Consider the following 13,577-nt stretch of genomic DNA (forward strand, 5'->3'; position numbering starts at 1 on the left):
AGGCCTCCGCCTAGGGCCTACTAGAGAAAGATTCTAAATTCTGAGGTAAAAATTGATATATTTATAAATAAAAATTGAAGATAGGAAAAAAAAATTAATTTTATAATTTTTCTCAACTTTTAAGAAGTCTCAAAGTATTGAGTAATACTAAAGATAATACAATTTTAAATACATGAGTCTTATAAATAGAGTAATGGTATAGTTTTACAAACTATTTTACAACATGTTTACAAACTGTTGTTGTGGCCAAATTCTTACTTGTTCTCATCAGGGCCCACCGATAACATCACTTTTTTATTTATTTATAATCATTCACCACATCGCCAGTTTGTAAAAGTTTTTGTAAAAGAATTTGTATCTCTAGTATTTTCCCTTACAAATATATGTGTCATTAGTCGTAAGAAATAATTTAGATAAGAAAATGTAAGAATAATCATTAATTTTACTTGAAAATTTTACAAATTGATGTGACAATTAATATCATATGTGGATGTCAATACCCTATTAAATGCATTTTTGAATTATTTTTTGTGATTAATGATACATCTTTGTAAGCCTCATGTTGTAAAATTTATAATATCCCTAACATCATTCATTCAAATACTTATTTATTATCTTCTTGAAATATCACTAATCGCATTCATTTCTATATCATTTGAAAGTTTTTTTTATAGTAAAATTCATTATAACTTTAGCATTTTTCAAAAAAAAAAAACATGTTACAAAATAAAATGAATAGATTTTCGTTATAAAAAAATTACGATATTAAATACTAGTTAAATATTATTTAAGTGATAACAAAAATGCCTCATTTAAATATATTGTCTTATACTTCCAAATTTGTTGGGCCGCTCTTGAGGGGCGAGCTCTCTGAGTATTCAGTTGTGACTGGGTTGGACAAAATTTGAACACATGCAACTAAATGATGGAATAATGGAATGTGTAACTATGAGCATTTGGTTGGCATGATGTTAAATCGTAATGTAATGTTAGATACTTGTAATATTTGATTCATGTGATCACATTCACTAATATAACATTATTATGTTTGGATCATTAGTGCGTCTCGGTGTTAAAATCCTTTTTAAAAAACAATATGTTGATAACTTGTTATGAAATTTTTTTTGTGCTTATCTAATTATCTAGTTACGTATATTGAAGCCTAAATCAGGAGGTGAGGTTCAGACTATAGATATCAAACACCGCAAATAATGTTATTAGTTATTAATATTGGGCTAACACAATTTTTGGTGATAAATTTGGATTTAAAGTCACCTACAAAAAATAGACAATACTGCGATCTGATGCTGAACCTATTGGATGAAGTATTATCTATGGTCCCCACTCCACTTCCCCATCTATTATTTAGATTCCTTTAGAACATTCTCATTAAGAATGTTAAATGCTATAAATGCTAAATGCTATATATGCTAAATTTTAACATACCAAATACCATAAAGGTTAAAAAACACCCTCCATCAATCCTCTTAAATGTTATTATGTTTGCAATTCAGCTACAGTGGACTGCTAGAGAGCAAGATTGTAAAAGAAAAAATATTTGTTTAATAAAACACGCGCCTATCTTTGTTTTCCCTCATTCCTTTCGCGTCTATCTCCTCTTGTTTTCCCTCATTTTTTTCTGGCTCTCTCATTCTCCCACGCCTACGCCTCTGCCTCATATCTGGTTCTCCCTCACTTTCTCACTTTCCCTCACTCATCTGCTCTCTGTTAAGCTTCAAGGGTTTGTGGTCGGCGATTGTGGTCATGATTTGGTGGGTTTCGTGGGTCTGATTTGGTGGGTATCGGTGGTGCTCGGTGACGGTTTTGATGGAATTGAGATTGGGTGGTGGGTTTTGGCTGGGGTTGAGATCGGGGTGGTGGGTTTTGGTTGGGGTTGAGAACGAGGTGGGTGGGTAGTGGTGGGTTTTGGTTGGGGTTGAGATCGGGGTCGGTGGGTGGTGGGTTTTGTGGTTCGATTTGAACGACAACATCGAAGAGCTTGTTGTTTTGATCAGAAAACAGTGCTCCAACAATAAGCCTTACGTGGATCCCAGAGACGACGAGGTTAAACGCATCGTTTTGGGTTTACTCGATTCGATCAAGAAGAGATTGTTCCAGAACAACCTAAGCTCGCTTGGATGATTAATTTTTTTGGATGTGATGGGCTGCAGTTTGTTGTGATTGTGGTGGTTGGGGGTGTGATCGTGACTGAGGTGTGGTTGCTGTGGCTGAGGCATGGTTGATGTGGTTGAGGCGGCACCAGTTGTGGCAGTCGTGGGTCTCTGGGTTGTTTTTGTTTTTGTTTTTTCTGGTTGATGGTGGTATGAGGATGTGGGTTTCGGTGGTGATGAGGTTGTGGGTTTGGGTTTGTGATTTTGGTGGTTAGGAATTGTGGTGGCTGCCGGCTGGTGGGTGTTTTTTTTTTTTTTTTTTTTAAAGGTGGTGGTGGCTGGCAATGGCTAGCTATGGGTATGGCTATGACTGGAGTTGCTTGGACTGTGAATGTGAAGAAAGGGGTGGAAAGAGAGAGTCACGGTAAAATAAAAATAATATTATTTAAATGAAATTGTAAAAAAATAAAATGTTTGATGATTGGTGAATTGTAAAGTGGTATGTTAAAATTGATAAAGTAGGTTTTTGAAATGCTAAATGCTAAAATATTTAGCATTCTTGATGAGAATGCTCTTAGACATTGGTTCCTCAATCAATAAATATTGTGGTCGTACTTGTATAGGCAAGGTCTTCCTTGAACTAGTCGCCTCTACAATTTTTCTTTAAAAAGAAAAAAAGAAAAAATAAAAGAAAAAGGAAAGCATGTAAATTGGTAAACAAATTACTTTCATTCCCCTAAAAAGGATTAATCAAGAATAAATATTTGAGTGCTTTTCCAAATAATATCTTTACAAGATTTTTGTAGAGTTTACAAAAATTCAAAAACAAATATAGGTAAAATTCAACTTAATTAGGAAAATTTAATATGTAGCTCATAAAAAAATATGAATCTAGCAGTATTTTTATATGTGCTGATGCACATACATATAGTTATGAGCTAGTTATTATTTTATAATTAAAGGTAAAGTTAACGTTGCTTATTTGTCTTACATAGTTTCATTTTTATTGAGGCTGCATATCTAAATATCTAATCGTGGAATGCAGTTGGATCAACTTTTTGCTTAAAGTTATAAAAAAAAAAAGGTACAATTGTAGATTTGAAAAATGAGATTTTAAAAAAATTATAATATATAAACAAATCAACTAAACAGTTAAAAGAAAAAAAAATTCAGATTCACACTTATTTTTAGTTTTATAGAGAATTAATTACTGCTACTTTTCCTTAATTAAGAATCTTGGGAAGATTTGAATGTAGGGACATTTACGGGGCCACTTAGTACAAAGACACCCAAGATATCTTGTCAATTTGAAGCCCAAGCTCTCCAACAAGAAACTACACCCTGTCCTCTTCGGCTCTATCTACCTCCCCCATATTCTTCTGATAATGATCACTTGGCTGGCCACCATTGGCAGCCACTATTTCCACTATAAATCAAGGTAAAACTTTTAGTTTTCCTTATGTTCTTGGAGCCATAACTATACTTGATCTCTATGAATAATACATTAATTAGGACTGAAGTTTCAATTGAGCTGAAACCTTTTGTGCAGGTAATATTTATAACAGGCTAGTCAGGTTTATAGCTACTTGACCCTCCAATGGCAGGCATAACATCAAGTCTTTCAATGCTGCTCCTTCTCAGCTTCGCCTCCATTCTGCTTACTGGTCGCTCAACTTCTCTGAATGACCGAAAGGCAAGTATTTCTATCGCTGATCTCTTATTTTATTTTATATCTTTTTGAGAGGAGGGGGGAGGGGAGTGAGCTTTCCAACTTAATTTACATTTTCATCAATTATGGTACGACATTACTTTTTTTTTTTTTTGGGTCCCAGCTTAATTTACAGTTCCATCAATTGACGTATGATATGTATTTGATTTTTTTCTTTTTAAATTGTGATTACTTTATAAAAGAAAAATATAATGGTCATGTAATAGCAGATTGCAATTAGTAAAGAATAATTTTTTTTTTTGAGGGGGTAGTAAAGAATAAAGTTGAATATTCAAAATGTGACACAAGATATATTTAGGCACTACTTAAATGCCTTTATTTTCTCCCTAACCGACTTTAATGTTCTTCTTATGATATGATATATTGTGCATGCAGGCTTATATTGTGTATATGGGTAATAAGAGGAACGAGGTTTCCACATCATCCCTTTATACAAGCATGTTACAAGATGTCATTGGCAGGTTATAAAATTTAAGTAGAATAATGGCACCTCCAGAAACTTGCTTTATGATGCTTCAATTTCTTAGTTATAACAAGCTTTTGACAATTTTCACAATAAGTTTTTGTCATGTTATATTTAATATTAATCTCACATATAGTATTTATATGGCATTTTTTTGTCACATTTGTGGTTTCACATCCTTATATTATTATTTAGGAAAAATTACATTTTACTATTTTAAACTATGCCCCAAATTATATTATGCACCATAAGTTATTCGTATACACAGTTTGCACCCTAAACTATGACCATTGTTACACTTTACACCCCGACATTAATTTTACTGATAAGGCGATGGAGATATGAAGCATGTAACTTGCACGTGAATTGCTTAAATGAGACAAACAAACCAATCTTCCCAATCAATTAAAAACATTTTTTTTTTCATCTCTCTCTAATGCGTATCAGTCCCTCTCCCCAAATCAAAATCCCTACAACCCTAAATCCCCAAAGCAAAATCATCTTTGGCACCACCATTATTCCACCACTACGATGAAATCCCTAAAACTATGTTCGTGTTCTTTATAAATCTTTACAATAGGAGGTAGAATCAACAGAATCCATTGCAAAGTTGAAGATTGTTGTCGGTCACCATGCCATTAGAAGTGCTGGACGTCACGGTGATACAAAGGAACTTACAAAGTGGTATGGTGGATGTGAAAAAGCCGAGTGGGATACACATAAGCAATTAAGATTTTAAAAAACCCAAAACAAGATGTAGGTAATGTTCCATTTAAAATGAGATGCGTAAACCATTCAACGACCAATTTCAATTTTCATGGCTACAACAAGTGCCAACCAGAACAGCAAGTGAACAAAGTATAGTTCCCCATAAAGGTCCAAATCCAAAATCCAATCCATGGTGGTGTTGAGAGAGAGATGGAAAAAAAAAAGTTTTTAATTGATTGGGAAGGGGTTTTTTGGTCTTTTATGTTTGACCCATTTAAGCAAGCCACATGCTTCATATTTTCATCTATTTAAAATGGTGAAACTAACGTTGGGTTTCAAAGTGTAACAAGGGTTATAGTTTAGAGTGCAAACTGTACATCCGAATAGTTATGGTGCAAAGTGTAATCTGGGCATAGTTTAGGATGATAAAATATAATTTTCTCTAGTTTTCATATCCTTATATTTATATCATGTATAAACTCTATCATCAAAGTCGCAAAAAGTTTGAAACACTATATACCACGGTTAAAATTCTATTTTCACATCATTTTATGTTTTGATAAAATATTAACGTTGGGTTGCAAAGTGTAACAAGGGTTATAGTTTAGAGTGCAAACTGTACATCCGAATAGTTATGGTGCAAAGTGTAATCTGGGCATAGTTTAGGATGATAAAATATAATTTTCTCTAGTTTTCATATCCTTATATTTATATCATGTATAAAACTCTATTATCCAAGTCGCAAAAAGTTTGAAACACTATATACCTCGGTTAAAATTCCATTTTCACCATCATTTTATGTTTTGATAAAATATTAATCTTAAACAATGTATTTTATGTTATACAGGTTAATTTTTCATTTTTTTTATTAGCTATTTATTATCAATTTCAATAATTTTAGTAATTTTTTATTATTAATCCATTAGATTCCAAGAGTTAATTTTTTTAAGCTAACCAGGTCTCAATTACATTAGAAAAAATATATGGATAAAGTTATTAACTTGTCAAAATGCATAAGCTTGCTTTCAGCCATATTGGTCCAGAATCTTTACTCTATAGCTACAAAAGGAGTTTTCATGGATTTGCAGTGGAGCTAACTGAGCAAGAAGCTCAAAAAATGGCCGGTGGGTGACCCTAATCTTGATTCCCACTCCCCTCCTTAAAAAAAAGGGATTCATAACAAATTATTGTAACTATGAATATGTAGGATTGGATGGCGTAGTGTCGGTGTTCCCTAACCAAAAGAAAGAGCTCCATACAACAAGGTCATGGGACTTTCTTGGCCTTCCAATTCCAAAGCAAGTGGATAGAAAAACTATTGAAAGCAACATCATCATAGGAGTCTTTGACTCTGGAATTTGGCCGGAGTCTGATAGCTTTAATGACAAGGGATTTGGTCCACCACCTAGCAAATGGAAGGGAAAGTGCCAAGCCTCAACTAATTTCACTTGCAACAAGTATATCTTTAACATCCAACTAATGTGTTTTGTATTAGATTCTATGAAACATGCATGAAATTTAATTTTTTCACAATTTTTTCAATAATTAATGACATGACCTACTGTGATTAGTACTTGATAAAAGTGGTGTCAATAGTAAACCTACGTGAAAATGTTCAAATCACAAAAAGTCATGTCAGCAATTATATCAAAGGCATACAATTTAGTCAAAAAAGTACAAATATGTGGTTACAATTAATGCAGTAAAATCATTGGAGCAAGATATTACCGTGGCAATAAACTTTTTGAAAAAGAAGATAGTCAATCTCCAAGAGATTCAGATGGCCATGGGACACATGTTGCATCAATAGCAGCTGGGAACTTAGTTAACATGGCAAGCGTACAAGGCCTTGGCTTGGGAACAGCACGAGGAGGGTTTCCATCAGCACGAATTGCTGTGTACAAAGTATGTTTTGGTGGCTGTTATGATGCTGACATTCTTGCAGCATTTGATGATGCCATTGCTGATGGGGTAGACATTATATCTATATCACTTGGTGGATCTGCTAAGAGCTATTTTACAGATACAATTGCCATTGGTGCCTTTCATGCTATGAGAAATGGAATATTGACATCAACTTCTATTGGTAATAGGGGTCCAAGTTTGGGAACCATCTCAAACTTCTCCCCATGGTCTCTTTCTGTGGCTGCAAGCACCATAGACCGAAAGTTCTACACCAAGGTCCAATTAGGTAACAACAAGATATATGAGGTAATTACTATGTCTAGCCTTTGTGTTGGAATAAAATCATTTATCCTACTTTTACTATTTCACTTCATCAACTATAGAATTCCATGCTTATTTATTTTCTATTAATTGTAAACTTAAAAAGTTATTTTCTAAGGACTAAAAAATAAGATATGTGATAAGGGGGGATCTTTTTTGGAAACTAAAAATTATAATCTTTTGCTCAGAGAAAGAAAGGCTATACAAGTGGTTCTCGGCTTACGTCTGAGGAGAGTTTTTTGTTATATTCATCTATTATTTGCGTAGATTGCGGCCTTCTAGCCTGTTTATCAATTCCCCAATATCCCTAACCTAGGTTTCAAACCCACACTCTACAAATTTCATTGTATAAGACTCTTTGAGCTTGAGCTCATCACTCGTTTGAGTCCGGGTACAAATTGTGCACTTACACTAATACATACGGAAATATCATATATTACACTCTATATTCTATTTTATACTTCACCGATTGTAGTTTGCCACACATTCTTGTTTTTTTTGCATAAAATAACAATTTTTTTTTTTTTTGGGGAAACAAAATAACAAAAATTTAAGATTGAAAAAATATAGGCACACATTATATAGATTATAGAGTAATTGATAGAACATAAAGTAAAACACTTTCTCACTCAATGTGAGATATAGTGTTATATTCAATTTTAAAGTGCTGAGCTAACCATTTCCATATTCCTTAATCGTGTCAAATTGCACGTGTAAAGCCTATGGCATAAAATTAAAACTGCAAACTAATTTGAATAATTTCTTTACTTCATGTGTAGGGAATTTCAATTAATACATTTGATCTCAAGAATAAAACGTATCCAATAATCTATGGTGGAGATGCACCAAACAAGAAAGCAAATGTTGATTCATACATTTCCAGGTAACTGAAAAATAATAAGAAAGTTCAAATAATCTTTAACTATTTTTTGATGTACTTAATTATAGACAAGGGGAACATGTTCAACCATTTGATAAGTTGTGCATACACAAATCTATAGAACTAGCAGGTGAAATTACTTCAAAAGAGCACTATTAATTGACACTTTTTATATATTTACAGTAAAAACATACAGAATTGAAATTCCAAACGGTAGTTAAAAAAAATGGAACTTACTGTAAAAATGCAGGTATTGCGACTATGGTACGTTAGACAAAAAATTGGTGAAAGGTAAAATTGTACTTTGTGATGCTGAGAATGAAGGGATTGGACAACTCTCAGCCGGTGCAGTAGGTACTGTGATGCAAGGCCGAAGCCCCAGTGATGATCCTTTCGCGTTCCCCTTGCCTGCAGCTTACGTTAGTTTGGAGGATGGTGGCAACATTTACTCCTACATAAATTCGACAAGGTATATATATTAAGCTAAAACACCTTCGACAATTAAGGACTTCACAACTCACAACACATACTAATCCTAATGAAGATGCACAATTTTGCAGAAGCCCAACTGCGACTATCCTTAAGACTAATGAACGTAAAGATCTATATGCTCCTTACGTAGCTGAATTCTCATCTAGAGGGCCCAGTCCAGCTGCACATAACATTCTCAAGGTAATTTCTAATAATCACTTTTTTGTTTTTAAATATTTGAACCCTTGGATTATTTGAGTAATTCTAGGGACACAAAATTTTAACATATAAATATTTGACAATGGTTGATATGACTCTTTCAGCATGAAATAACATTACTTTCATCAGGATTTATCATTGATATCACTTTTATTATGCATCAATCACAACCAAGAATGTCAATTATTGATATTATTCCTCTTATTGAAACCTATTTTACGTTGTTTTAGCCCGATTTAGCTGCTCCTGGAGTCGAGATTGTAGCTGCATGGTCTCCAATTTCCCCGATTTCCGATGTCAGTTCTGATAAGAGGGCATTCTCATATAATATAATCTCAGGAACATCAATGTCTTGCCCTCATGGTTCAGGGGCAGCGGCCTACATCAAATCCCTCCATCCAACGTGGTCACCTGCAGCTATCAAATCTGCTCTTATGACTACTGGTAATAGTTATATTCAATTCCTAATCTTAGTAATTTTAAGGCCAAACTAATTAGTTTGTTCCAAACTTAAGTGTATAAGTGATTGTCTTTTGTCTTTAAAATTTAAAGTGATCTCCTTTTGTCCCTAACGCGTCTAACGGAATGATGATGTGTTAGTTTTTAGTTTGGTCACATCATCATTTCATTAGAAAGATTTGACGGTTATTGAAGAACAAAAAATATTACTCTAAGTGTGTTAGGAATTAAAAGCAATAACTTTAAACTTTAGGAACTAAAATAGTTGATAAATTAAAGTTTAAGAATCAATATGGTATTTTATCCTCATTTTATTTAAACCATAACCATGACCAATTTGGTGTATTACTTGTAGCTGTCCCTATGAGTCCTGAAGAGAGCTCCGGAGCTGAATTTGCATATGGTTCAGGCAATATCAATCCACATAAGGGTGCAAATCCTGGTTTAATATATGATATTGATGCACTGGACTACATTGCTTTTTTGTGTGGACAAGGATATAGTACGAAATTATTACAAGCTGTTACCGGAGATAGTAGTAGTTGTCCCAAAGGTACTAATGGAAAAGTTTTCGATCTAAACTATCCTTCTTTTGCTCTATCCACACCATCCTCGAATTCTATAAGTCATGTTTTCAATCGGACCGTCACCAATGTTGGAACATCAACATCTACATACAAAGCTATTGTGAGCACCCCACCTAGATTTAGTATCAAAGTAAACCCTAGTGTTCTATCATTTACATCTCTCAAACAAAAGCTATCGTTTGCCCTTACGATTAAAGGAACAATAGATAGACAAATAGTCTCTGCTAGTTTAATTTGGGATGATGGTACATTTCAAGTGAGGAGCCCCATTGTTGTGTACGCATTTTGACATTCTATATATGGAACATGTATTACCAATATTAATAAAGCAAAAGCTTTGGTTTCAAAAATAAAATAATGTGGGTTCCATTTAGTTTAACTAGTAAAGTCTCTGATGATTGTATAAGAGATCTGGGGTTTAATCCCTGCTTATACAAAAACTGATTGATGTCTTGATTTGACGATAAAAAAGCTATCATCAGGAGTGAACGCCATAAATTGAAACTCTCTAAAAAATAAATAAAATAAATAATAAAGCAAAAGCTTTGAAGTAATATGCTAATAATGAAGGATGACCGCGACAATGAAATTACACCACAAAAAATGGTTGTAAACCTTTGCTGCTTGATTGTAATTAACTATAGTGCCCCTATTTAAATATTGTCGATATGTAATCAAAGTCAACTTGATACAATTTGAGACCTACGATAATGGTGTATTAATCTTATTTCTAAATTAAAAAAAATGATATGTACGTTCACAACAAAGACGAATCGTCAAATAAAATATACAACTTGACTAATTTTATATAAAGAATCAAATACCTTGGTTTATGTATAAAATTTAACAAAAAAGAGATATAGTTTTAGTTTTTATTTTGTAAAATGAGTTTTGTTTTACCTTGAATAAACTGATACATGATGAAAGAAAAAAATTGAAATCTAATTTCCATATATGATTTTGTGTTGAGAGAGAGAGATATTTGTTGGGGGACCATATAAGATATTAGATGACTAATATTGACAACTATTATGTGTGGGATAGATACTGTTATAAATACTAATTAAAATCTCAAGACGTTATGGTGTTGAGAAAGATAGAATCGCGTCTCACCGTTGCAATTCCTGACAACCTGGCCCAGCCGCAAAACACCCAAGAAGCCCAACGTAATCCACCCACAGATGAAGGGAGCTTGAGAGAGGAGAGAGAGAGAGACGAATGGGTTTAAAGACAAAAACATATTTTATCATTTAAATAAACATTACCTTTGAAGACTGAAATTGAAAACAAAAAACTGTTCTCTGTACTTTGTAGTGACTTTTGGAGAACAATTTTCTTAAAACAGGTGTTAAACATTCTTTTCTTTTGGGACCTACAATTTTCTGTAATTGGAAAACAGAAAACTATGTTTATTTGAGATAAGATCAGAAGATTGTTAGTGTTGGCGGGCTTGACAAAAGCTATTTGAGATCAGAAGACTTTTAGTTTGGCCCAAGTTCAATTCCTTCATTAATGTTGCACATTGCACTTATCTGTAGTTACAACAAAAAGGTTTTACTGCAAAAATCTACAAGAAGAATATTGAACTTAAAGTGTTTCGCTCAAGTTGAATTTCAACCCACCACGCTTCACTTTACAAATACAAAATTTTTGTAGCATGGAAGGACAAAGGTCAGAATTCAAATCTCTATAAGCAAGTTTCATATATATATATACTTAAATTATACTAAAATAGAAATTTTATTTTGTATAAAAATAAAAAAAATAAAAAGTTCAATTCCTTCCTTTAAAAGTCCATTTTTCTCTCACGTACACTTTGAGTGAACAACATTTATTAGAAACCTCTTCCCTTGCATGGCTTTATCTTGATTAGCCTTACCGAAACTGATAGCTCATGGGCCAGTATTGTGATAAAAAAAATAGTTAAAAAAATAATTGACTGGTAAACATAGACATGCGATGAATTCTCATTTGCGAGTCTTGTCAACAATGGAAATTTGTTATGGTACGTTTACTCGGTCTTCGCCTAGACTTTTATGCTTCAAGTCTTCCACTATCCTATTGCCTTAAAATACTTATCTCATTTTTGGTTAGCTGGCGGTGATGTTTCTCTTTGGAGGATATAATTGTCGATATATTTTTTAGTAGTGTTTATTACACTTACTTTTAATACACAAAATTTTACAAAACTAGAAAAAACAACTGTGTGTAAACTTTTTCTTTTTGATATATTGATAATTTCTAATGAGAAATTTTTAGTACTTGTCTACTTATGTATAGTGATATTGAAGCCTTAAATTAAGAGGACCTAGGTTCATGTTATGTGTTGTAATATAAAATTTAATTTTGTGTAAGGTACATAGTGGGAGAGTAAATTAGGAGGAGGAGATGGAGGGAGGAAGGGAGATGTGAGGTTCAAATTATAGACATAGGACACTACAAAAAATATTACTATTGGGAATTGGGATATCACAATCCTTAATACATAAATTTAGTTTTCAAGTACCTACAATCAATATTGCGACTCTAAGGGTCTTTTTACTTGGAGTGAAATGAGGAGACAAAATAGATCGAGGGGGAGAAAAAATTGGAGAGAAAATGGGGGTGGGGGAGTTTTCTCCCCAAGCCCACCATTTAAGAGGAAATAGTTTTCTCTCTAAAGTTAGGGAGAAAACTAAAGAGAAAAGTGGGGAGGGAGTGAGTTTGATGAAAAATTACCCATTTGCCCTTCCCCTTATTTAACATTGGTGTTCTTCTTCTATTTTTTACTTACTCTCTCTTCTTCTTTTTGTTTTTCCATGGTATGTTATTGTGCCACCTTGGTTGGCTTGTTTTGCTTCATTTGCTTTTCTTTTTTCCTTTTTTTCCTATCAAATGACAATTTTTTTTTTATTAATTTATATTTTGCTAGATGTTTTATTAGTTGTATTAGTTTGTAGTAATTAAAAAATTTATTTTATAAAGTATTAGATATGTACTAGGAGCATGAAAGTAAATTTATACTATCTACATTTTCAATTCTCTCACTTTTCTACTCAACCAAACAAAAGAGTTTTTCATCTCTTAACTTTTTCACTCCTTCGACTAAACATATGAAGGGAAAACTAAATATTTTCTATCTGCCTACTTTACCACCCCTCCCCATTTTCTTTTCTCATACTTTTCTATCTTCCAAACCAAATAGACCCTAGTATTAGGTTATGTAATGGTTGAACTCATTGGATGAGTATCTATGGTCCCCAATCCTCCATTTTCCCCCATCACTTATTTAGATTTCACAGACATTGATTCCTCAATGAATAGATGTTGTGATGGTTAATGGCCAAACCTAGGCAAGGTCATCCTTGAACGAGTCACCCCTACAATATTTCTTCATAAGAAAGAAAAAAAAAGTATGTATATTGGTAAACAAATTAATTTTTCTTCCCCCCCTAAAATGAAGTAATCAAGAATAAACATTTTGTGTAAGTTTCCAAATAATATCTTTACATAATTTTTGGAGTTAATTATGAAATTTTAATATGTATTTAGTTGTATTTATTCTTAAATGTGTAAGTGTGTATGCATATGGTTACAAGTTAGTTACTATTTTATAATTATAGTTAATGTTGTTTATTTGTCTTTCACAATTTCATTTTTATTGAGGATCCATATCTAATCTTTGAGATTAAGGCTTTGGTTGTTGTTTTTGTTATTGCTACATGACTATGGCTTTTGAGTGGAG

General features: G+C 32.9%; 1 protein-coding gene across 2 annotated transcripts; it reads left to right on the forward strand.

Annotated features, from left to right (window-relative positions):
• The first annotated feature begins 3,411 nt into the window (after positions 1-3,411).
• On the forward strand, positions 3,412-10,208 carry LOC142641047 (cucumisin-like). Of its 2 annotated transcripts, XM_075815405.1 has the most exons (11): positions 3,412-3,549; positions 3,661-3,804; positions 4,216-4,301; positions 6,041-6,135; positions 6,219-6,468; positions 6,715-7,222; positions 8,017-8,120; positions 8,368-8,586; positions 8,678-8,789; positions 9,038-9,251; positions 9,622-10,208. In XM_075815405.1, exons 2-11 carry the CDS (start codon positions 3,709-3,711, stop codon positions 10,140-10,142), a joined length of 2,205 nt encoding a protein of 734 aa, XP_075671520.1. In that variant the 5' UTR covers positions 3,412-3,549; positions 3,661-3,708; the 3' UTR covers positions 10,143-10,208. The 2 variants fall into 2 exon arrangements, with proteins under 2 accessions (XP_075671520.1, XP_075671519.1); XM_075815404.1 differs by lacking the exon at positions 3,412-3,549 and having other exon boundaries at positions 3,571-3,804.
• The last annotated feature ends 3,369 nt before the right edge of the window (positions 10,209-13,577 follow it).

This window comes from Castanea sativa, chromosome 6 (genome assembly GCF_040712315.1).
Source record: "Castanea sativa cultivar Marrone di Chiusa Pesio chromosome 6, ASM4071231v1".
In the NCBI taxonomy this organism is placed as follows: Eukaryota; Viridiplantae; Streptophyta; class Magnoliopsida; order Fagales; family Fagaceae; genus Castanea; species Castanea sativa.

Coding starts and splice junctions, on each gene's coding strand:
- LOC142641047 (XM_075815405.1), top strand. CDS start 3,709: ATGGCAGGCATAACATCAAGTCTTTCAATGCTGCTCCTTCTCAGCTTC. Junction 4,302..6,040: donor TTACAAGATGTCATTGGCAG/GTTATAAAATTT, acceptor GCTTGCTTTCAG/CCATATTGGTCCAGAATCTT. Junction 6,136..6,218: donor AGAAGCTCAAAAAATGGCCG/GTGGGTGACCCT, acceptor ATGAATATGTAG/GATTGGATGGCGTAGTGTCG.